This window comes from Grus americana, chromosome 39 (assembly GCF_028858705.1).
Source record: "Grus americana isolate bGruAme1 chromosome 39, bGruAme1.mat, whole genome shotgun sequence".
NCBI lineage: Eukaryota > Metazoa > Chordata > Aves > Gruiformes > Gruidae > Grus > Grus americana.
The window spans coordinates 319,652-343,478 of record NC_072890.1 but is presented as its reverse complement, the minus strand read 5'-3'; the positions used below and the strand labels follow the sequence as shown (position 1 = coordinate 343,478).

The 23,827-nt window shown below is 65.6% G+C and overlaps 2 protein-coding genes across 3 annotated transcripts; one reads left to right on the top strand and one right to left on the bottom strand.

Moving 5' to 3' along the window:
* Positions 1-46: 46 nt before the first annotated feature.
* On the bottom strand, positions 47-9,408 carry LOC129199020 (syntaxin-1B). Its single transcript, XM_054808736.1, has 10 exons — positions 9,353-9,408; positions 5,142-5,216; positions 4,020-4,119; positions 2,508-2,582; positions 2,220-2,293; positions 2,023-2,131; positions 1,860-1,933; positions 1,361-1,498; positions 790-900; positions 47-578 (listed from the first exon to the last, which is right to left on the bottom strand). The coding sequence occupies exons 1-10, from the start codon at positions 9,380-9,382 to the stop codon at positions 498-500; spliced, it is 867 nt and encodes a 288-aa protein (XP_054664711.1). The 5' UTR covers positions 9,383-9,408; the 3' UTR covers positions 47-497.
* Positions 9,409-10,832: 1,424 nt separating this feature from the next.
* Positions 10,833-23,695, top strand: STX4 (syntaxin 4). 2 transcript variants are annotated; one of them, XM_054808725.1, is made up of 11 exons: positions 10,833-10,933; positions 12,549-12,656; positions 13,700-13,799; positions 14,736-14,810; positions 14,952-15,025; positions 17,487-17,595; positions 19,095-19,171; positions 20,226-20,363; positions 22,171-22,281; positions 22,885-22,988; positions 23,453-23,695. In XM_054808725.1, exons 1-10 carry the CDS (start codon positions 10,904-10,906, stop codon positions 22,966-22,968), a joined length of 906 nt encoding a protein of 301 aa, XP_054664700.1. In that variant the 5' UTR covers positions 10,833-10,903; the 3' UTR covers positions 22,969-22,988; positions 23,453-23,695. The 2 variants fall into 2 exon arrangements, with proteins under 2 accessions (XP_054664700.1, XP_054664699.1); XM_054808724.1 differs by lacking the exons at positions 10,833-10,933; positions 12,549-12,656; positions 13,700-13,799; ... (3 more) ...; positions 19,095-19,171; positions 20,226-20,363 and having other exon boundaries at positions 21,067-22,281; positions 23,453-23,689.
* The last annotated feature ends 132 nt before the right edge of the window (positions 23,696-23,827 follow it).

Here is a 23,827-nt window from a genome sequence, read left to right as displayed (position 1 = left end):
CTTTGACCCCATCTACCCCTCCAGAGCCCCCCCCCCGCCCCCATCTCGGGCCACCTCCTGCCCCCCCAAGGTGTTCCCCCTCCCCACCCCACCCCCCCCAAGCGCAGCGCATGGATGGGAGATGGTGGTGGCAAGAAGGTTTTGGGAGGGACGGGGAGGTCGAGGAACGAGGAGAAGTGAGGAGGACCCAGGCGTCCGGGGAACGGGACGATGGATGGATGGATGGATGGATGGATGGATGGATGGATGGATGGAGGCCGACGAACCGCTTAGATTTGCCAGCCCCGGGCCGGGCCGGACCGCTCTGGTCCGCGGGGGGCGGTGGGTGATTGGACCACGTGCTGTTATGTCCGTTCGCATGAACAATTGTCTCTTAATTTATTCTTATTCTCGCTTATGTGGTTATTCTCGTTACCGGGGTGGGAAGGGTGGGGAGGAAGAGGAAGAGGAAGGGGGGGGGGGGCGTTAATTGCTGCCGCGGGGGCACACCGGGAGCCCTACAAGCCCAACGTGCCCCCGATGGAGGAGGCCAAGACCACCCCCAGCACCACGCAACAAATTATGATCATAATTTTCTTCTACGTTACCCACCCCCCCCCAAAAAAAAAAAAAAAAAAAAAAAAAAAAAAAAAAAAGACATCCGGGCAGCGCGGGGAGGAGAAAGGAGAGAAGAGAGGAGCGTTACGGAGCAGGAGAAGACCCCCCCCACCCCCCGCGTTGAGGACCCAGGCGTCCATGTTCCCATGTTCCACCACCACCACGTTGTGCCCGTCCCACCCCATGACTCACCCTCCGGGCTTTGCTCTGGTACTTTACGGCTTTTTTGGTGTCTGACACGGCTCGTTCCACGTAGTCAACCGAGTGCTCCACGTTGTACTCGATGCGGTCGATCATCTCGCCCTGAGAACCAGAACCCACCCCTGAGCCACCCGTCCCCAGGGGACACCCACTGGCGTCCAGGATGGTGGGGCGGGGGGGCTCGACCGGTTCTAGATGGTTCGACAGCGTCTTGGTGGCCTCAGGAGCTTTTGATGGCACCTAGATAAGCCAATGAGGCCTAACGGTGGCTTTTTGTGGGTTCTAGGTGACCCTTGGTGGGCTCAAGAACTTTCGATGGTGGCCAGGTGAGCCAATGAATGCTAAAATATGGGTTTCGGTGGGTTCTAGCTGACCCAACGGTCTCTTGGTGGGCTTGAGAGCTTTTGATCACGGGTTCTAGATGATCCCATGGGCTCTAGAAGTTTCTGGGTGATCCAATGATCCCTCAAATTTTGTTCTCAGTGGGAAGGAGGGATCCGTGGGATCTGGTTCCTCGCTGGCGACTCGGTCCGAGCCCTCCCTCCGTCCCACCCCGCCGTACCTGGCTCTCCACCAGCATCGCCATGTCCACGAACATGTCGTGCAGCTCCCGGATGCTCGTTTCCAGCTTGATGATCTCGTTGTGTCGCGTCTCGATCTCGTTCAGGGCCTGTTTGGTCATCTGCGAGTCCATTTTGATCTGGCAGGAGAGAGAGGAGACAGGTGGGACCGTAGGGTGGAGCTCCTTGGGCTTAAGATGGTCCAATGGGACGCTGGGTACCCCAGCAGGTCATAGGCCACCTCACGGTTTCTAGGTCACGCAACGATTGGGGGCGTCTCGTTGGGTTCTAGGTGACCTAACGGGTTCCGGGTGACCCAACAGGGCACCAGGTACCTCAAAAAACCCCAAGGGTTCCAGAGAACCTGCTGGTTCCTCAGCGATGCAGCCGTTCGGGGCATCTCATTGGCCCCCGCTGAGGGCTCGTTGGATTCGAGGTGCCCCACTGGGAGACGGGGACCTCCAGGGTCTCTCGACCGTGGGGCAGAGAGGCCTCACGTACGTCATCCGTGAAGATGGCCAACTTCCCGCTCTCCAGCATGTCCTCCAGCTCTTCGTTGGTGGTGGTCCGGCCAGCTGCGGAGAGCGAGGAGGTGACGGTGGGTGATGCCTCGCCGACCCCGGGGTCTCCTCTGTCCCACCCCACCCCGTTTCCCGTGACCTACTGATCTCCAGCTGCCTCTGGATCCTGTCCTTGCACCGGTCGCGGTACTTGGACTGGGTGGCGTTGTACTCTGTCATCACCTCCACGAACTTGCGGGACAGCGTCGAGTGCTGGGGACACGGGGAGGACGCAGCGTGGGCGAGGGACCTCACGCCGGTGGCCACCGAGGAGGAGGAGGAGGAGGAGGAGGAAGGATACCTGCGTTTTCCGGATGCGTAGGTCGGCCGAGGAGCGGTTCAGACCTTCCTCCTGCTCGATGCTCTGCTCGATGGCTGCAGGAGAGGACAACGTGACACCTTCCTCCATCGCTGACCTCCCCCAAGGGGGCCGCTACCACCCAGCTGCCACACCGAGATGGTGGCCACAGAGTTGGGCAACCGAGATGGCAGTCCTGGACAAGCTGACCCACCCCAAGGTGGCCACCTCCATCACGCGGATCACCTCCCCCACAAGATGACCGCCCCAAGATGGCCGCGGCGAGGTCACCTTTCAACTTGGAGCGCACTTTGTTCGCCGTCTTCTTGATGTCGGCCGTGAGGTCCTCCAGCTCCTGCTTCGTCTCTGTGGGAGTGGGGACATCTCAACCCCCTGGGGTCACCCCCATGGTGTCACCTCCCAGTTCCTGGTGTTCCCACCATGGTGTCCTTCTTGGTGTTCTCCATCCCAAACATCCCCCCCCATGTCCTCCATGGTGTTCCTGGTGTCCCTCCACGTCACGTGTCCCCATGGTGTCCCTGGTTCCTGGTGTCCCTCCATCCCAGGTGTCCCTGGTTCCTGGTGTCCCTCCATCCCAGGTGTCCCCATGGTGTCCCTGATTCCTGGTGTCCCTCCATCCCAGGTGTCCCTGGTTCCTGGTGTCCCTCCATCCCAGGTGTCCCCATGGTGTCCCTGATTCCTGGTGTCCCTCCATCCCAGGTGTCCCTGGTTCCTGGTGTCCCTCCACGTCACGTGTCCCCATGGTGTCCCTGGTTCCTGGTGTCCCTCCATCCCAGGTGTCCCCATGGTGTCCCTGATTCCTGGTGTCCCTCCATCCCAGGTGTCCCTGGTTCCTGGTGTCCCTCCATCCCAGGTGTCCCCATGGTGTCCCTGATTCCTGGTGTTCCTCCATCCCAGATGTCCCTGGTTCCCGGTGTCCCTCCACGTCACGTGTCCCCATGGTGTCCCTGGTTCCTGGTGTCCCTCCATCCCAGGTGTCCCCATGGTGTCCCTGATTCCTGGTGTTCCTCCATCCCAGGTGTCCCTGGTTCCTGGTGTCCCTCCATCCCAGGTGTCCCCATGGTGTCCCTGATTCCTGGTGTTCCTCCATCCCAGATGTCCCTGGTTCCCGGTGTCCCTCCACGTCACGTGTCCCCATGGTGTCCCTGGTTCCTGGTGTCCCTCCATCCCAGGTGTCCCCATGGTGTCCCTGATTCCTGGTGTCCCTCCATCCCAGGTGTCCCTGGTTCCTGGTGTCCCTCCATCCCAGGTGTCCCCATGGTGTCCCTGATTCCTGGTGTTCCTCCATCCCAGATGTCCCTGGTTCCCGGTGTCCCTCCACGTCACGTGTCCCCATGGTGTCCCTGGTTCCTGGTGTCCCTCCATCCCAGGTGTCCCCATGGTGTCCCTGATTCCTGGTGTTCCTCCATCCCAGGTGTCCCTGGTTCCTGGTGTCCCTCCATCCCAGGTGTCCCCATGGTGTCCCTGATTCCTGGTGTTCCTCCATCCCAGATGTCCCTGGTTCCCGGTGTCCCTCCACGTCACGTGTCCCCATGGTGTCCCTGGTTCCTGGTGTCCCTCCATCCCAGGTGTCCCCATGGTGTCCCTGATTCCTGGTGTCCCTCCATCCCAGGTGTCCCTGGTTCCTGGTGTCCCTCCATCCCAGGTGTCCCCATGGTGTCCCTGGTTCCTGGTGTCCCTCCATCCCAGGTGTCCCCATGGTGTCCCTGGTTCCTGGTGTCCCTCCATCCCAGATGTCCCCGTCCCCCTGGTGTCCCCCCGCCCCCCCGTGTCCCCGCTCACTCTCGTCGGGGTTGGGGGCGGCCAGGATGGCGCTGTGCTGCTTCTTCACCTGCTCCACGTCCTCCGACAGCTTCTCGATGCAGCCCCGGATCTCCTCCACCTGCCGGGAGGGGGGACACGGGGGGGGGCCGCGGGGGTCACGGGGGACATGAGGGGGTCACGGGGGCCATGGGGGGGTCACGGGGGCCATGGAAGACACCATGGAGGACATGGGGAACACCATGAGGGTCATGAGGGACACCATGAGGGTCATGGGGGACACCATATGGGACATGGGGGGGGTCAAGGGGTCATGGGGGACACCATGGGGTCATGGGGGGATCACAGGGGACATGGGGGGTCAAGGGGTCATGGGGGACACCATGGGGTCATGGGGGACACCATATGGGACATGGGGGACACCATATGGGACATGGGGGGGTCATGGGGGACACCATGGGGCTCTTTGGCCCTATAGGGACCATGTAGGGTCTGGAGGGGGTCGTATAGGGTTTGGGGGGGGTTCTTTGGCCCCATACGGGGTCTGGGGGTCTCATAGGGGGTCTGGGGGCTCTATAAGGGTCTGGGGGCTCTATAGGATCCATGTAGGGTTTGGGGGGGTCTTTGGTCCCATAGGGGTTGGGGGGCTCTATAGGGGTTGGGGGGCTCTATAGGGGTTGGGGGCTCTGTAGGGGTCTGGGGGCTCTATAGGGGTTGGGGCTCTATAGGGGTTGGGGGGCTCTATAGGGGTCTGGGGGTTCTATAGGGGTTGGGGGGCTCTATAGGGGTTGGGGGGCTCTATAGGGGTCTGGGGGGCTCTATAGGGGTCTGGGGGCTCTATAGGGGTCTGGGGGCTCTATGGGGGTCTGGGGGTCCCATAGGGGTCTGGGGGCTCTATGGGGGTCCAGGGGCTTTATAGGGGTTGGGGGCTCTATGGGGGTTGGGGGGCTCTATAGGGGTTTGGGGGTCCCATAGGGGTTGGGGGGCTCTATAGGGGTTGGGGGCTCTATAGGGGTCCGGGGGCTCTATAGGGGTTTGGGGGTCCCATAGGGGTTGGGGGGCTCTATAGGGGTTGGGGGGCTCTATGGGGGTCCGGGGGCTCTATAGGGGTCCGTGCCCCCCGGGGGGTCCGTGGTGGCCGACCTGCTCGAAGAACTCGTCCATGAAGTGATCGCGGTCGACGTGGACGACCTCCTCCTCATCGTCACTGTCCTTCGCCTGCGGGGAGACGCGTCAGCGGGGGGGGGGGGGCACCCAGTATGGGGGGGGGGGGGGGGCACCCACTGTGGGGGGGGGGTGGGGGCAGCACCCGCTATGGGGGTCCTGGGGTGGGGGACAGCACCCACTGTGGGGGTCCTGGGGTGGGGGGGCACCCGCTATGGGGGGGTCCTGGGGGGTGGGGGGGCAGCACCCACTATGGGGGTCCTGGGGTGGGGGGGCACCCACTGTGGGGGTCCTGGGGGGTGGGGGGGCAGCACCCACTGTGGGGGTCCTGGGGGGGGGGGGCAGCACCCACTATGGGGGTCCTGGGGTGGGGGGCAGCACCCACTGTGGGGGTCCTGGGGGGGGGGTGGGCACCCGCTATGGGGGGGTCCTGGGGGGTGGGGGGGCAGCACCCACTATGGGGGTCCTGGGGTGGGGGGGCCACCCGCTATGGGGGGGTCCTGGGGGGTGGGGGGGCAGCACCCGCTGTGGGGGTCCTGGGGGGGGGGGGCAGCACCCACTATGGGGGTCCTGGGGTGGGGGGCAGCACCCACTGTGGGGGTCCTGGGGTGGGGGGGCCACCCGCTATGGGGGGGTCCTGGGGGGTGGAGGGGCAGCACCCACTGTGGGGGTCCTGGGGTGGGGGGGCACCCACTGTGGGGGTCCTGGGGGGGGGGGGGGCAGCACCCGCTGTGGGGGTCCTGGGGGGGGGGACAGCACCCACTGTGGGGGTCCTGGGGTGGGGGGGCACCCGCTATGGGGGGGTCCTGGGGGGTGGGGGGGCAGCACCCACTATGGGGGTCCTGGGGGGGGGGGGCAGCACCCACTATAGGGGTCCTGGGGGGGTGGGGGCAGCACCCACTATAGGGGGTCCTGGGGTGGGGGACAGCACCCACTGTGGGGGTCCTGGGGTGGGGGGGCACCCGCTATGGGGGGGTCCTGGGGGTGGTGGGGGGGGGGGGGGCAACACCCACTATGGGGGTCCAGGGGGGGGGTGGGCACCCGCTATGGGGGGTCCTGGGGTGGGGGGTGGGGGGCAGCACCCGCTATGGGGGTCCTGGGGTGGGGGGTGGGGGGCAGCACCCACTATGGGGGTCCGGGGGGGGGTGGGGGGCAGCACCCACTGTGGGGGGGGTGGGGGTGGGGCAGCACCCGCCATGGGGTCCCAGACCCCCCCCACCCCCCCCCCTTCATAAACTCGGTGCTGCGCCCCCATTGGCTGCCGTCCCCTCATTTGCATACGGGGTGGGTGGGTCATGAGGGGTGAAGGCCATTGGCTGCCACCCCGGAGTGTGGCCACGCCCCCCCCTCCCCTCGGAGCGCTGTGATTGGCTGAGGGCTGTGAGTCATCTGCATGGCCTGATCCTTCCCTGCCCCTGCCCCTTCTGATTGGCTGCTTGGCCCGGCTCATTTGCATAAAAGCCCCCGCCCCCTCCATTGCCTCCCCTGTGGCTGATTTGCATAGCCCCGCCCCCCTCAGCCCGGGTCTCATTTGCATAGCCCCGCCCCTGCACCACAGCCCACCCTCGTGCCATTGGCTCCCTGATTTGCATAAACCCTCCCCCCCGCCCTCTGCTGCCTCCTGATTGGCTGCCGCCTCCCCACCCTCATTTGCATGCAGCAGCTCTCTCAGCACCCCATTGGCTGCCGGGATCGGCCTTATTTGCATAGACGGGGGGGGCGGCACCGCCGGGGGGGGATCCCCGAAGCCGATTGGCTGAGCCGGGGGTGATCCCCTGGCACAGGCCCCGCCCCCTGCGGGGACACGGGGGTCCGGGGAGCCCCCGCGTGTGCCCGCGCCCCACGGCGCCCTATAGCGCCCTATAGCACCCTATAGCGCCCCATAGCACCCTATAGTGCCCTATAGCACCCTATAGCACCCCCCTACAGCACCCCTCAGTGCCCTATAGCACCCCATAGCACCCTATAGCGCCCCATAGCACCCTATAGTGCCCTATAGCACCCTATAGCACCCCCCTACAGCACCCCTCAGTGCCCTATAGCACCCCATAGCACCCTATAGCGCCCCATAGCACCCTATAGTGCCCTATAGCACCCTATAGCACCCCCCTACAGCACCCCTCAGTGCCCTATAGCACCCCATAGCACCCTATAACGCCCTATAGCACCCTATAGTGCCCTATAGCACCCTATAGCACCCCCCTACAGCACCCCTCAGTGCCCTATAGCACCCCATAGCACCCTATAACGCCCTATAGCACCCTATAGTGCCCCCCACAGCACCCCTCAGCACCCTATAGCACCCCTCAGTGCCCTATAGCGCCCCATAGCACCCTATAACATCCCCCTACAGCACCCCTCAGCACCCTATAGTGCCCCCCAACTGCACCCCACACCACTCCACAGCACCCCACAGCACCCCTCTACTGCACCCCACTGGCACCCACAGCACCCGCTGCCAGCCCGGCAGCACCCCCCCATTGCACCCCACAGCACCCATGGCTCCCCTCTGCACCCATTGCAAGCCCTCCTGCACCCCATAGCACCCCCAGCACCCATTGCCCCTCCCTGCACCCCACTGCACCCATTGCACCCCACTGCAGACCCCCCAGCACCCCACTGCACCCATTGCAGTTCCCCCCCCAGCACCCTTTGCACCCCCCAGCACCCCCAGCATCCTCTGAACCCCACAGCACCCCACAGCACCCACAGCACCCCACAGCACCCTATAGCACCCCATTGCACCCATTGCAGCCCCCCCCCCCCCGTATCCCTTAGGACCCTCAGCACCCCTTGCACCCCCCAGCACCCACAGCAGCTCCAGCACCCCATAGCACCCATTGCAGCTCCCCCTGCACCCATAGCATCCCCTGCACCCCATAGCACCCCATAGCACCCCATAGCACTCCCAGCACCCCATTGCACCCCATTGCGTCCCACAGCACCCGCTGCGCCCCACAGCACCCCATTGCACCCCATAGCACCCCATTGCACCGCATAGCATCCCACGGCACCTACTGCACCCCACAGCGCACTCAGCACCCCATAGCACCCCATAGCACCCCATTGCACCCATTGCACTGCATTGCACCCCATAGCACCCCATTGCACCCATTGCACCCCATTGCACCCATTGCACTGCATCGCACCCCACAGCACCCACTGCACCCCACAGCACTCTCAGCACCCCATAGCGCCCATTGCACCCCATAGCACCCCATTGCACCACATAGCATCCCACAGCACCCACAGCACCCACAGTGCACTCAGCACCCCATAGCACCCCATTGCACCCATTGCACTGCATTGCACCCCATAGCACCCCACAGCACCCATTGCACCCCACAGCACTCTCAGCACTGCATTGCACCCATTGCACCCCTGTCCTAACTACCTACACACCCCACTGCACCCCATTGCACTCTCAGCACCCCCCAGCACCCAGAGCACCCCATTGCACCCCATAGCACTCTCAGCACCCCATAGCACCCCCCCAGCACCCCCCAGCACTCATTGCACCGCATTGCACCCCCTAGCACCCATTGCACCCCATAGCACCCTCAGCACCCCATTGCACCCCATAGCACCCCATAGCACCCTCAGCACCCCATAGCACCCCATAGCACCTTCAGCACCCCAGAGCACCCCAATGCACCCATTGCACCCCATAGCACCCCATAGCACCCTATAGCACCCCATAGCACGCATTGCACCCATTGCACCCCATTGCACTCTCAGCACCCCATAGCACCCCCCAGCACCCATAGCACCCCATAGCACCCATTGCACCCCATAGCACCCCATTGCACCTATTGCACTCCCAGCACCCCCCAGCACTCTCAGCACCCCAGAGCACCCCATAGCACCCATTGCACCCATTGCACCCCATAGCACTCTCAGCGCCCCCCCAGCACCCCAATGCACCCATAGCACCCCATAGCACCCCGTAGCACCCATTGCACCCCATAGCACCCCGTAGCACCCCATAGCACTCTCAGCACCCCCCCAGCACCCCAATGCACCCATAGCACCCCATAGCACCCATTGCACCCCATAGCACCCATTGCACCCCATAGCACCCCAATGCACCCATAGCACTCTCAGCACCCCCCAGCACCCCGTAGCACCCCGTAGCACCCATTGCACCCCATAGCACCCCATAGCACGCCCCACCCCCCCACCCCGCTCACGCTGCGGAGCTCCTGGGTCCGGTCCTTCATGGCGGGGGGAGGGGAGCGAGAGGGGGGGGGGGAGGGGGCGGGGGGGGGGAGGGGAGAGGGGGGGAGCGGGGCGGGGGGGGGGGGGCGGGGGCAGAGCAAAGGGGGCGCCGGGCGGGGGGTGGGGGGGTGGGGGATGATGTGGGGTGGGGGTGGGGGGGCAGCACCCAGGTATCGGGGGGGGGAGGGGGGGGGCACCCCAAAAGGCCGGGGGGACCCGACCGTCCGGGGGCTGCGGCGGCGGCTGCGGCTGCTGCGGGGGGGGGGCGGGGGGGGGGGGGGGGGCGGCTGCGCAAAGGGGGCTGCGGCGGCCGCGCGTGGGGGGGGGGGGAGGGGAGGGGGGGGCGGGAACGCGCGGGAGGGGGCGGGGCTTGCACGCTGGCCGGCCTCTTGCACGCGGGGTTTTTTTGGGGGGGTTTTTTTTTTGCACGCTCGGCGGCTTCGCGGCGGTTTTGCGGGGCTCTTGCTTTGCACGGCGCCTTCCTTGCACGCCCCCTTTGCACACCCCCTTTGCACGCCCCCTTTGCACACCCCCTTTGCACGGCTCCTTCCTTGCACGCCCCCTTTGCACAGCCCCTTTGCACACCTCCTTCCTTGCACGGCTCCTTCTCTGCACACCACCGTTGCACAGCTTCTTCCTTGCACACCTCTTGCTTTGCACAGCTCTTTGCACGCTCGCTCTCCTGCACGGGTGTGCACTATCCCCCCCACCCCCTCCCACTCCGGCCTTGCACAAGTGCTGGTGCGCTCGTTTCCTTGCACGGATGCTCCTTCCCGGCAGGGATGGTCCCTTGCAGGGCCGGTGCTTGGATGGGGCCTTGCACGCTCGCTGCCTTGCACACTCGCTCCGCACGCAGGCCCCCACAGGGGCGCTGCTTGCATGGGTACTTGCACGCTCCCAGCTTCGTGCGGGGCCTCGCACACTCGCTGTCTTGCAGCCTGCTGCTGCCATGCGTCCTCGCACGCTCGCTCCCTCGCACAGCCCCTCTTTGCACGCTCGCTCCGTTGCACGAGCCCTGCTGCCGTCACCTCTTGCACGCTCCCAGCCTCACGTTCTCGCCCCGCCGTGTGCACATCTGCCTCGCACGCTCACACCCCCTCGCACGCTCACCCCCCTCGCCTTCTCCTTGCACGACACCCCCTTTGCACGAGCCCTTGCACGCCCCTTCCCTTGCACAGACACCCCCCCCCTTGCCGTCCACGCCTGCGTCCTTTTTTTTAAGGGGTGGGGGGGTGGGGGGGGGTCCCCCGAACTCCTGGGACCCCCGGGAGTCACCCCAACCCCCCTTGGAGGACCACGGAGGAGCTCAACGGGCGACGCTCCGGTCTCTCTTCGCTCCCCTCTCTATGGTTCCCCCCCCCCCCCCCAGCCCAAGCCTGGGGCTATCGGCCGCTCTCTATGGTTTGGAGGACTCAGAGGCTAGAGCGCCCCCATACCCACACACTCTATGGCCTCCGCCCGCGCATGCGTAGAGCGTCTCCCTCGCTATTTCCGCATCCGCCCCGGCAGGGAAGGGCGCCACCATGCGGGACCGCACGCGAGAGCTCCACCAGGTGGGGACCCCCCCCCCCCCCCCCAAACCCCCCCCCCCGGGCACCCAAAGGTGCCGCCACCGGTCCCTCCCCCAGCAAGGGGCACACTGGGCCTGGGGACACCCACACCCCCCCCCGGCCTCCGCCAAAGGGCACCCAGCGGGGGGGGGGGGGGCAAAATGGGGGACACCCCCCCCCTTGGAGGACCAAGGAATTTGGGGGGACCCCCCCAAAAAATGGGACCCAGGAGGACCCAGGAATTTGGGGGGACCCCCCCAAAGGGGATCCAGCTGTCCAGGGACCCCGAAAATGGGACCCAGGGACCCCAAAATGGGACCCAGAGGCCTTGGACCCCCCCAAAATGGAATCCAGAAATTTGGGGACCCCCCCCAAAGGGGACCCAGGTGTCCAGGGACTCCAAAAATGGGACCCAGGAGTTCTGGACCCCCCCCAAAATGGGACCCAGGGACCCCAAATTGGGACCCAGGAATTTGAGGACCCCCCCAAAGGGGACCCGGGGGTCCTGAACCCCCCAAAATGGGACCCAGGAGTCTTGGACCCCCCCAAAATGGGACCCAGGGACCCCCAAAATGGGGACCCAGGAGGACCCAGGAATCTTGGGACCCCCTCAAAGGGGACCCGGGGGTCCTGAACACCCCAAAATGGGACCCAGGAGTCCTGGACACCCCCCCCCCAGGAGGACCCCAAGTATTTTGGGACACCCCCCCCCCAAAGGAGTCCAGGGCCCCCCAAAATGGGACCCAGGAGGACCCAGGAATTTGGGGACCCCACCCAAAGGGGACCCAGGTGTCCAGGGACCCCCAAAATGGGACCCAGGGACCCCAAAATGGGACCCAGGAATTTGGGGACCCCCCCCAAAGGGGACCCGGGGGTCCTGAACCCCCCCAAAATGGGACCCAGGAGCCCTGGACCCCCCCAAAATGGGACCCAGGAATTTGGGGACCCCCCCAAAGGGGACCCGGGGGTCCTGAACCCCCCCAAAATGGGACCCAGGAGCCCTGGACCCCCCCTAAAATGGGACCCAGGGACCCCAAAATGGGACCCAGGAATTTGGGGACCCCACCCAAAGGGGACCCGGGGGTCCTGAACCCCCCCAAAATGGGACCCAGGGACCCCCAAATGGGCCCCAGGAATTCGGGGACCCCCCCCAAAGGGGACCCAGGTGTCCAGGGACCCCCAAAATGGGACCCAGGGACCCCAAAATGGGACCCAGGAATTTGGGGACCCCCCCCAAAGGGGACCCAGGTGTCCAGGGACCCCCAAAATGGGACCCAGAGGCCTTGGACCCCCCCAAAATGGGACCCAGGAATTTGGGCCCCCCCCCCAAAGGGGACCCGGGGGTCCTGAACCCCCCCAAAATGGGACCCAGGAGCCCTGGACCCCCCCAAAATGGGACCCAGGAATTTGGGGACCCCCCCAAAGGGGACCCGGGGGTCCTGAACCCCCCCAAAATGGGACCCAGGGACCCCAAAATGGGACCCAGGAATTTGGGGGCCCCCCCCAAAGGGGACCCAGGTGTCCAGGGACCCCCAAAATGGGACCCAGAGGCCTTGGACCCCCCCAAATGGGCCCCAGGAATTCGGGGCCCCCCCTGCCCCCCCCCCGTTCCCCCCAGGACTGCGGGTGCAGCTCGGAGGAGGAGGAGGAGGAGGAGGAGCGGGATCACGTGACCCTGAGGAAGCTCCGCCCCCCCGCCCCCCCGGGCACCGACACCCTCCTGCAGGTGGGGCCTTGCATCTCATTAGCATCTCATTAGCATCTCATTAGCATCTCATTAACATCTCATTAAACGCCCGCACCGGGGGGGGGTGCATGCAGGGGGGGTGCTGGAGCCTTGTGTCTCCTTAGCATGCAGTTTGCATCTCATTAGCATATCATTAACATCTCATTAGCATCCCGTTAACATCTCGTGTCGTGTTGCCGTGTGTTTCCTGCATAATTAGCATACAATTAGCATGTTTTTATGTAATTAGCGTGGATGGTGGGGGGGGGGGCGCACAGGAGTTGGGGAGGGGGTGCTGGCGCCCCTCGTTCCCTTTCGCCTGTAATTAGCATGTAATTAGCATGCCCTCGCATGACATCAGCGTGCCCTCGCACGTCGTTAGCATGTCATTAGCATGTCATTAGCATGTCATTATGCCTCATTAGCATGTTGGCGCTATCGGAGAGGGGCCACGCAGGCGGGTGCTGGACCCCCCCCATCCTTTACATGCCATTACCATGCCCTAACGTGTAATTAGCATGTAATTAGCATGCAATTAGCATGTAATTAGCACGTTGCAACCGGCTGCTTGCCTGGGGGTGCTGAGCACGGGGGGTGTAGGGGGTGCTGGACCCCCCCCATCCTTTACATGCCATTACCATGCCCTAACACGCACTCAGCATGCTGTAACATGCACTTAGCGTGTGATTAGCATGTGATTAGCATGTAATTAGCACGCAATTAGCACGTTGCAGCCAGCCGCGTGCCTGGGGGTGCTGAGCACGGGGGGTGTAGGGGGTGCTGGACCCCCCCCCATCCTTCACATGCCGTTACCACGCCCTAACACGCACTTAGCGTGTGATTACCATGTAATTAGCATGTAATTAGCATGCAATTAGCATGTTGCAGCCAGCCGCGTGCCTGGGGGTGCTGAGCACGGGGGGTGTAGGGGGTGCTGGACCCCTCCGTGCCCTCGGCGTGCCCTCGGCGTGTCCTTAGCGTGTCCTTAGCGTGTCCTTAGCGTGCCCTTAGCGTGCCCTTAGCGTGCGGTTGGCGTGTGGCAGGCGCGGGGGGTGCGGGCGGCGCTGCGGGCGCTGGAGCAGAAGCTGGAGGCGCTGGAGCAGCAGCAGGAGGCCGTGCTGGGCACCCCCCTGCCCGAGGAGGGTACGGGGCTGGGGGGGGCTGTAGGGGTCTGGGGGGGCTGTAGGGGTTTGGGGGGGCTGTAGGGGTTTGGGGGGGGTCTATAGGGGTTTGGGGGGGCTGTAGGGGTCTGGGGGGGGTCTATAGGGGTTTGGGGGGGCTGTAGGGGTCTGGGGGGGGTCTATAGGGGTTTGGGGGGGCTGTAGGGGTCTGGGGGGGTGTAGGGGTTTGGGGGGGCTGTAGGGGTTTGGGGGGGTTGTAGGGGTTTGGGGGGGCTGTAGGGGTTTGGGGGTCTGTAGGGGTTTGGGGGGGCTGTAGGGGTTTGGGGGGCTCTATAGGGGTTTGGGGGGGCTGTAGGGGTCTGGGGGGGTCTGTAGGGGTCTGGGGGGCTGTAGGGGTCTGGGGGGGCTGTAGGGGTTTGGGGGGGCTGTAGGGGTTTGGGGGGGCTGTAGGGGTCTGGGGGGGGTCTATAGGGGTTTGGGGGGGCTGTAGGGGTCTGGGGGGGCTGTAGGGGTTTGGGGGGGCTGTAGGGGTTTGGGGGGGCTGTAGGGGTCTGGGGGGGGTCTATAGGGGTTTGGGGGGGGCTGTAGGGGTCTGGGGGGGCTGTAGGGGTTTGGGGGGCTGTAGGGGTTTGGGGGGGCTGGGGGGGGCTATAGGGGGTCTGGGGGGGTCTATAGGGGTTTGGGGGGGCTGTAGGGGTTTGGGGGGGCTGTAGGGGTCTGGGGGGGGTCTATAGGGGTTTGGGGGGGCTGTAGGGGTCTGGGGGGGTCTATAGGGGTTTGGGGGGCTGTAGGGGTTTGGGGGGGCTGTAGGGGGTTTGGGGGGCTCTATAGGGGTTTGGGGGGGCTGTAGGGGGTTTGGGGGGCTCTATAGGGGTCTGGGGGGGCTGTAGGGGTCTGGGGGGGTCTGTAGGGGTTTGGGGGGGCTGTAGGGGTCTGGGGGTGACCTGTGCCCCCCCAGGGCTGAAGCGGGACCTGCAGGTGCTGCGGGACGAGATCCAGGAGCTGATGCGGGAGATCCGCACCCGCCTGCGAGGTGGGGACCCCCCCACCCCCCCCCAAAAACCCCTCGGGGCCCCCCAAAACCTCTCAGGGCCCCCACCCCAGACCCCCTGGGGGGGTCCCCCCCAAACCAATACCTGGGGGGGGTCACGTGTGTCCCCCCCCCCCCCCCCAGCGCTGGAGCCGGGGAAGGAGGAAGAGGAGGACGAGAACCGAAACAGCATCAGGGCCAGGGTGAAGCGCACCCAGGTTGGGGGGGGGGGGGGGCGGGATTTTGGGGGGCTGGGGGGGTTTGGGGGGGCCCTGAGGGGTTTTGGGGGGCTGGGAGGGGTTGGGGGGGGCACTGAGGGGTGTTGGGGGGCAGGTTTTTGGGGGTGCTGGGGGGGTTTGGGGGGGCCCTGAGGGGTTTTGGGGGGCTGGGAGGGGTTGGGGGGGGCACTGAGGGGTGTTGGGGGGCAGGTTTTTGGGGGTGCTGGGGGGGTTTGGGGGGGCCCTGAGGGGTTTTGGGGGGCTGGGAGGGGTTGGGGGGGGCACTGAGGGGTGTTGGGGGGCAGGTTTTTGGGGGGGGCTGGGGGGGGGTTGGGGGGGGCCCTGAGGGGTATGTTGGGGGAGCAGGTTTTGGGGGGGGCTGGGGGGGTTTGAGGGGGCCCTGAGGGGTTTTGGGGGGACCCTGAGGGGTTTGGGGGGGGGGCGGGTTTTTGGGGGGCTGGGGGGGTTTGGGGGGGCCCCTGAGGGGTTTTGGGGGGACCCTGAGGGATCTTCAGGGGATCCCGGGGGGGGGGGGTTCAGGTCACCCAGGGGGGTTTGGGGGGGGCTCAGGAGGGGGTTGGGGGGGGGGGGTTTTGGGGTCCCCATGGGGATTTGGGGGACCCTGGGTGGGATTTTTGGGGTGCCCTGGGTGATTTCTGGGTGGGGGTGCTGGCATTTCGGGGTGCCCTCAGCACAGGGTGGGGGGTGCCGATGACATTTTCGGGGTGCCGATGACATTTTGGGGTGCTGATGGTGTTTTTGGGGTGCTGATGGTGTTTTTTGGGGTGCCCTCAGCACGGGGTGGGGGTGCCGATGACATTTCAGGGTGCTGATGGTGTTTTTGGGGTGCTGATGATGTTTTTTGGGGTGCCGATGTTGTTTTTGGGGTGCTGATGCTGGTTTTGGGGTGCTGATGGCGTTTTTGGGGTGCCCTCAGCACGGGGTGGGGGTGCCAATGACATTTTTGGGGTGCTGATGTTTTTTGGGGTGCTGATGTTGTTTTTGGGGTGCTGATGGTGTTTTTTGGGGTGCTGATGGTGTTTTTGGGGTGCTGATGGTGTTTTTGGGGTGCCCTCAGCACGGGGTGGGGGTGCCGATGACATTTTGGGGTGCTGATGTTGTTTTTGGGGTGCTGATGGTGTTTTTTGGGGTGCTGATGGTGTTTTTTGGGGTGCCCTCAGCACGGGGTGGGGGTGCCGATGACATTTTGGGGTGCTGATGTTGTTTTTGGGGTGCTGATGGTGTTTTTGGGGTGCTGATGGCATTTTTGGGGTGCCCTCAGCACAGGGTGGGGGTGCCGATGACATTTCAGGGTGCTGATGGTGTTTTTGGGGTGCTGATGCTGTTTTTGGGGTGCTGATGATGTTTTTTGGGGTGCCCTCAGCACAGGGTGGGGGTGCCGATGACATTTTGGGGTGCTGATGTTGTTTTTGGGGTGCTGATGGTGTTTTTGGGGTGCTGATGGTGTTTTTTGGGGTGCTGATGCTGTTTCTGGGGTGCTGATGGTGTTTTTGGGGTGCTGATGGTGTTTCTGGGGTGCTGACGACATTTTGGGGTGCCCTCAGCACGGGGTGGGGGTGCCAATGACATTTTTGAGGTGCTGATGATTTTTTTGGGGTGCTGATGGCATTTTTGGGGTGCTGATGGTGTTTTTGGGGTGCCCTCAGCACGGGGTGGGGGTGCTGATGACATTTTGGGGTGCTGATGTTGTTTTTGGGGTGCTGATGGTGTTTTTGGGGTGCTGATGGTGTTTTTTGGGGTGCTGATGTTGTTTTTGGGGTGCTGATGCTGTTTCTGGGGTGCTGATGGCATTTTTGGGGTGCTGATGGTGTTTTTTGGGGTGCCCTCAGCACGGGGTGGGGGTGCCGATGACATTTCAGGGTGCTGATGATGTTTTTTGGGGTGCTGATGGTGTTTTTTGGGGTGCTGATGATGTTTTTTGGGGTGCTGATGTTGTTTTTGGGGTGCTGATGCTGTTTCTGGGGTGCCGATGTTGTTTTTGGGGTGCTGATGTTGTTTTTGGGGTGCTGATGCTGTTTCTGGGGTGCTGATGGTGTTTTTGGGGTGGTGATGTTGTTTTTGGGGTGCTGATGCTGTTTCTGGGGTGCTGATGCTGTTTCTGGGGTGCTGATGGCATTTTTGGGGTGCTGATGGTGTTTTTTGGGGTGCCCTCAGCACGGGGTGGGGGTGCCGATGACATTTCAGGGTGCTGATGATGTTTTTTGGGGTGCTGATGGTGTTTTTTTGGGGTGCTGATGATGTTTTTTGGGGTGCTGATGTTGTTTTTGGGGTGCTGATGCTGTTTCTGGGGTGCCGATGTTGTTTTTGGGGTGCTGATGTTGTTTTTGGGGTGCTGATGCTGTTTCTGGGGTGCTGATGGTGTTTTTGGGGTGCTGATGATGTTTTTTGGGGTGCCGATGCTGTTTTTGGGGTGCTGATGGTGTTTTTGGGGTGCCCTCAGCACGGGGTGCTGTCGCAGCAGTTCCTGGCGCTGACGGGGCGCTGTCACGACGCCCAGAGCCGGTACCGGCAGCGCAGCCTCCAGCGCGTCAGGCGCCAGCTCCACATCGGTGAGGGGGGCCCATGGGTGCTGGGGGGGGGCCCGTGGGTGCTGGGGGGCTGTGGGTGCTGGGGGGCCCATAGGTGCTGGGGGGATGGGTGCTGGGGGGGCCCATGGGTGCTGGGGGGCATGGGGGGGGGGGGGAAATGGGTGTTGGGGGGGCCTGTGGGTGCTGGGGGACCCATGGGTGCTGGGGGGGGCCCGTGGGTGCTGGGGGGCTGTGGGTGCTGGGGGGGGCCCATGGGTGCTGGAGGGGGGGGCCCGTGGGTGCTGGGGGGGGGGGGCCGTGGGTGCTGGGAGGGGCCCATGGGTGCTGGGGGGGGGGGGCTGTGGGCTGTGGGTGCTGGGGGACCTATGGGTGCTGGGAGGGGGGGGGCCCATGGGTGCTGGGGGAATGGGTGCTGGGGAGCCCATAGCTGGGGGGGGGGGGGGGCTTGTGGGTGCTGGGGGGCCCATGGGGGTGGGAGCTGGGGGAATGGGTGCTGGGGGGGCCCATGGGTGCTGGGGGGCATGGGGGGGGGAAATGGGTGCTGGGGGGGCCTGTGGGTGCTGGGGGACCCATGGGTGCTGGGGGGGCCCATGGGTGCTGGGGGGGGGGCCTGTGGGTGCTCAGGGGCTGGGGGTGCTGGGGGGCCCATAGGTGCTGGGGGGATGGGTGCTGGGGGGGCCCATGGGTGCTGGGGGGCATGGGGGGGGGGGGAAATGGGTGTTGGGGGGGCCTGTGGGTGCTGGGGGACCCATGGGTGCTGGGGGGGCCCATGGGTGCTGGGGGGGGGGGGCCTATGGGTGCTCGGGGGCTGTGGGTGCTGGGGGGCCCATAGGTGCGGGGGGGATGGGTGCTGGGGGGGCCCATGGGTGCTGGGGGGCATGGGGGGGGGGGGGGAAATGGGTGTTGGGGGGGCCTGTGGGTGCTGGGGGACCCATGGGTGCTGGGGGGGGGGGGGCCTATGGGTGCTCGGGGGCTGTGGGTGCTGGGGGGCCCATAGGTGCTGGGGGGATGGGTGCTGGGGGGGGCCCATGGGTGCTTGGGGACCCATGGGTGCTGGGGGGGGGGGGGGGGCTTGTGGGCGCTGGGGGGGATGGGTGCTGGTGGGGGCCCATGGGTGCTGGGGGGAAATGGGTTCTGGGGGGGCCATGGGTTCTGGGGGCCCGTGGGTGCTGGGGGGGGGGGGCTTGTGGGTGCTGGGGGCATCGGTGCTGGGGGACCCATGGGTGCTGGGGGACATGGGGGGGGGGGGAAATGGGTGCTGAGGGGGCTGGGTGCTGGGGGCAATGGGGGGGGGGGGTTATGGGTGCTGGGGGGGCCCATGGGTGCTGGGGGGGGGGGGGGTGTCCCAATGCTTCAGGGGAGGCCATGGGTGCCTGGGGGGGGGGGGGGGGGGGGGGCTTGGGCATCTTTGGGGGATCCCAGTGCCTCTTGGGGGGTCCCCTGGGTGCCTTTGGGGTCCCTGGGTGCCTTTGGGGGGGTCCCCTGGGTGCCCGGGTCCCCCCAACACCTCCCCCCCCCAGCCGGCACCACCTCGGTGACAGAGGAGGAGCTGGAGCAGATGCTGGAGACGGGGCAGAGCGAGGTCTTCATCTCCAATGTGAGGGGGCACCCATGGGTGCTGGGGGGCTCTGGGGGTGCTGGGGGGGCTCTGGGGGATCCTGGGGGGGGTGCAGAGGCCTCACAAATGCCCTGTAGCACCCATGGGTGCCCCCCCCCCCCCCCCAGGTAGCTCCAGACCTTGAAGGATCCCTGGGTGCTGGGGGGGCACCCGTGGGTGTTGGAGGGCATTAGGGGCACCCATGGGTGCTGGGGGGGGACACCCAGAGACCCCCATAGGTGCCCTGTAGCACCCATGGGTGCCCGTGGCTATCTCCGGACCTTGAAAGACCTGGAGGGTGCGTTGGGGCACCCATGGGTGTTGGTGGTCAGTGGGGACACTCCTGATAGTGGGCACCCCTGGGTGCTGGGGTGTCTGTGGGGGCACCCATGGGTCCTGGGGCTCAATGGGAGCACCCATGGGTGCTGGTGGGGGCACCCATGGGCGGTGGGGCTCCGTGGGGGCACCCATGGGTGCTGTGGTGTTGCAGGGGCACCCATGGGTGGTGGGGCTCTGTGGGGGCACCAGTGGGTGCTGTGGTGTTGCAGGGGCACCCGTGGGTCCTGGGGCTGAATGGGAGCACCCATGGGTGCTGGTGGCTGGTGGGGGCACCCATGGGTGGTGGGGCTCTAGGGGGGGCACCCATGGGTGCTGGTGGCTGGTGGGGGCACCCGTGGGTGGTGGGGCTCTGTGGGGGCACCCATGGGTGCTGTGGTGTTGCAGGGGCACCCATGGGTCCTGAGGCTCAATGGGAGCACCCATGGGTGCTGGTGGCTGGTGGGGGCACCCGTGGGTGGTGGGGCTCTGTGGGGGCACCCATGGGTGCTGGTGGCTGGTGGGGGCACCCGTGGGTGGTGGGGCTCTAGGGGGGGCACCCATGGGTGCTGGTGGGGGCACCCATGGGTGGTTGTGGCTGGGGGGGGCACCCATGGGTGCCGGTGGTTGGTGGCAGCACCCATGGGCGGTGATGGTCGATGGGAGCACCCATGGGTGCCGGTGGTCAGCGGGAGCACCCATGGGTGCCGGTGGTTGATGGGAGCACCCATGGGTGCAGGTGCTGGGGGCGACGCGGGCGACGCGGGCGGCGCTGGAGGAGGTGGGGGTGCGGCACCAGGAGCTGCAGCGGCTGGAGAGGGGCCTGCGGGAGCTGGGGGAGCTCTTCACCCTGCTGGGGGGCACCCTGGAGGGGCAGGTGGGCACTGGGGGGCACTGGGAGGCACTGGGAAGGACTGGGAGGGCACTGGGATGGGACTGGGACGGGCTGGGGGGCACTGGGAGGGACTGGGAGGGGACTGGGGGGCACTGGGAGGGACTAGGAGGGCACTGGGATGGACTGGGAGGGACTGGGATGGACTGGGGGGCACTGGGAGGGCACTGGGATGGACTGGGATGGGACTGGGAAGGACTGGGAGGGGACTGGGATGGGACTGGGAAGGACTGGGGGGCACTGGGATGGACTGGGAGGGCACTGGGGTGGACTGGGGGGCACTGGGATGGACTGGGAGGGACTGGGATGGGACTGGGACGGGCTGGGGGGCACTGGGAGGGACTGGGAAGGACTGGGGGGGGCACTGGGAGGGCACTGGGATGGACTGGGAGGGACTGGGATGGGATGGGGGGCACTGGGAGGGGACTGGGAAGCACTGGGAGGGCATTGGGAGGCACTGGGAGGGGACTGGGAGGCACTGGGGGGCACTGGGAAGGACTGGGAGGGACTGGGATGGGACTGGGAAGGACTGGGGGGCACTGGGATGGGACTGGGAAGGACTGGGGGGGGCACTGGGAGGGCACTGGGATGGACTGGGAAGGACTGGGGGGCACTGGGAGGGGACTGGGAAGGACTGGGGGGGGCACTGGGATGGACTGGGAGGGACTGGGGGGAACTGGGATGGACTGGGAGGGAACTGGGGGGAACTGGGCAGGCACAGCACCACTCTGGTGGGGCTGTACTGGTCTGTACTGGTCCCACACTGATCCATACTGGCCCGTACTGGTCCATGCTAGCCCATACTGTCCCATACTGGTCCGTACTGGTCTGTACTGGTCCGTACTGGTCCACAGTGGTCCGTACTGGTCCGTACTGGTCTGTACTGTCCCATACTGATCCATACTGGCCCGTACTGGTCTGTACTGGTCCGTACTGGTCTGTACTGTCCCGCACTGGTCCGTACTGGTCCATACTGTCCCATACTGGTCTGTACTGGTCCGTGCTAGCCCATACTGTCCCGCACTGGTCTGTACTGGTCCGTACTGGTCTGTACTGTCCCATACTGGTCCGTACTGGTCCATACTGGTCCGTACTGGTCCGTACTGTCCCGCACTGGTCCGTACTGGTCCGTACTGGTCCGTACTGTCCCATACTGGTCTGTACTGGTCCGTACTGGTCCGTACTGGTCCATACTGGTCCATACTGTCCCATACTGGTCTGTACTGGTCCGTACTGGTCCATACTGTCCCATACTGGCCCGTACTGTCCCGCACTGGTCTGTACTGGTCTGTACTGGTCCATAGTGTCCCATACTGGTCCGTACTGGTCTGTACTGGTCCGTACTGTCCCATACTGTCCCATACTGTCCCGTACTGGTCCGTACTGGTCCGTACTGGTCTGTACTGGTCCATACTGGTCCATACTGGTCCATACTGTCCCATACTGTCCCATACTGTCCCGCACTGTCCCGCACTGGTCCGTACTGGTCCATACTGGTCCATACTGGTCCATACTGTCCCATACTGTCCCATACTGTCCCGCACTGTCCCGCACTGGTCCGTACTGGTCCGTACTGGTCTGTACTGGTCCATACTGGTCCATACTGGTCCATACTGTCCCATACTGTCCCATACTGTCCCGTACTGTCCCATACTGTCCCGTACTGTCCCATACTGGTCCGTACTGTCCCATACTGGTCTGTACTGGTCTGTACTGGTCCGTACTGGTCTGTACTGTCCCATACTGTCCCGCACTGGTCCGTACTGGTCCATACTGGTCCGTACTGGTGCAGGGGGAGGTGCTGGAGCGCATCGAGCGCCACGTGCAGGACTCGGGGTCGCGGCTGCGCAAGGGGCACCAACACCTGGAGGGGGCGCGGCTCGGCCAGCAGGGGGCGCGCAAGGTCCGGCCCCTCCCCCACCCTGCCCCTCCCCCCCCCGGCCTGACCCTGCCCCACCCCCCACCCCCCCAGTCCCTCCCCCCCCCCCCCCCACCGGCTTGACCCTGCCCCACCCCCGGCCCCTCCCCCACCCCGGCCCCTCCCCCCCACCCCTGGCCCCTCCCCCACTGGCCTGCCCCTGCCCCTCCCCCACCCCGGCCTGACCCTCCCCCACCCCTTCCTCCCCCATGACCCTGGGGTGACACCCCCCCCCCCCCCCCCCCCCCACCCCGGGGCTGACCCCACACCTCCCCCCCCCCCCCGCACCTCGCCCTGCCCCCCCCACATGACCCCGAGTTGACCTCACCCCTCCCCCACCCCTCCTCCGGTCTCTGCCCCTCCCCCCCCCCAAACCCCCCCGGTGACCCCGGGCTGACCCCACCCCTCCCCCACCCTGCCCCTCCCCCACTCCCTGCCCCAAACCCCCCCCGGTGACCCCGGGCTGACCCCACCCCTCCCCCACTCCCTGCCCCTCCCCCACTCCCTGCCCCAACCCCCCCCCCCCGGTGACCCCGGGGTGACCCCGCCCCTCCCCCACCCGGGTCCCTGACCCCTCCCCCCCCCCAGAAGAAGCTGCTGGTGGCCGCTTGCGTCATCGTCACCCTCCTCATCATCGTCGCCATCATCGCCGCTACCGTGGCAACGGGGTAGCCCTGCCCCAGCCGGCACTGGTGAGGGGGACTGGGAGGGACTGGGATGGACTGGGGGAGTACTGGGACAAACTGGGAGGGACCGGGATGGACTGGGGGGGTACTGGGATGAACTGGGAGTGACTGGGATGGACTGGGGGGGGACTGGGAGAGTACTGGGGGGGGGGACTGGGGGGTACTGGGATGAACTGGGAGTGACTGGGATGGACTGGGGGGGTACTGGGATGGACTGGGAGTGACTGGGATGGACTGGGGGGTACTGGGACAAACTGGGAGGGACTGGGATGGACTGGGGGGGTACTGGGACAAACTGGGAGGGACTGGGAGGGGTACTGGGACGAACTGGGATGAACTGGGAGGGACTGGGATGGACTGGGGGAGACTGGGGGGGGACTGGGACAAACTGGGATGAACTGGGAGGGGACTGGGGTGAACTGGGAGGGACTGGGCCGGCACCAACACCCACTCTGCCCCTCCCCCGCCAGGTCGCTGATGTCACATCCTCGTCATGACCCGGGGGGGCGGGGCCTCCCGATGGCTCCGCCCCCTCATTGGCCAACACTGCCTTAAGCCCCGCCCCCTTCGGCTGGGACCCACTTCCTGTCTCGAACGACGTCACTTCCTGTCCGGGGGGGGGAGGGGCCACACAACTCCCCCACCCCTCCCCCACCCCCACCCCTTAGGTGGGGGGCGGGGCCCCCCCCAAATAAAGCACTTTTCACCCCAAAACCGCCTCGCTCCTTCCCCTCCCCCACACCCCGGGGTCCCTCTGGGTGGGGGAGGGGCGAAAGTGGACTCCCGGGTGTGCCCCTCCCCCCCCCCACCCCCCCCCCAAGTGCTGCCCCACATCCTGGGGGGGG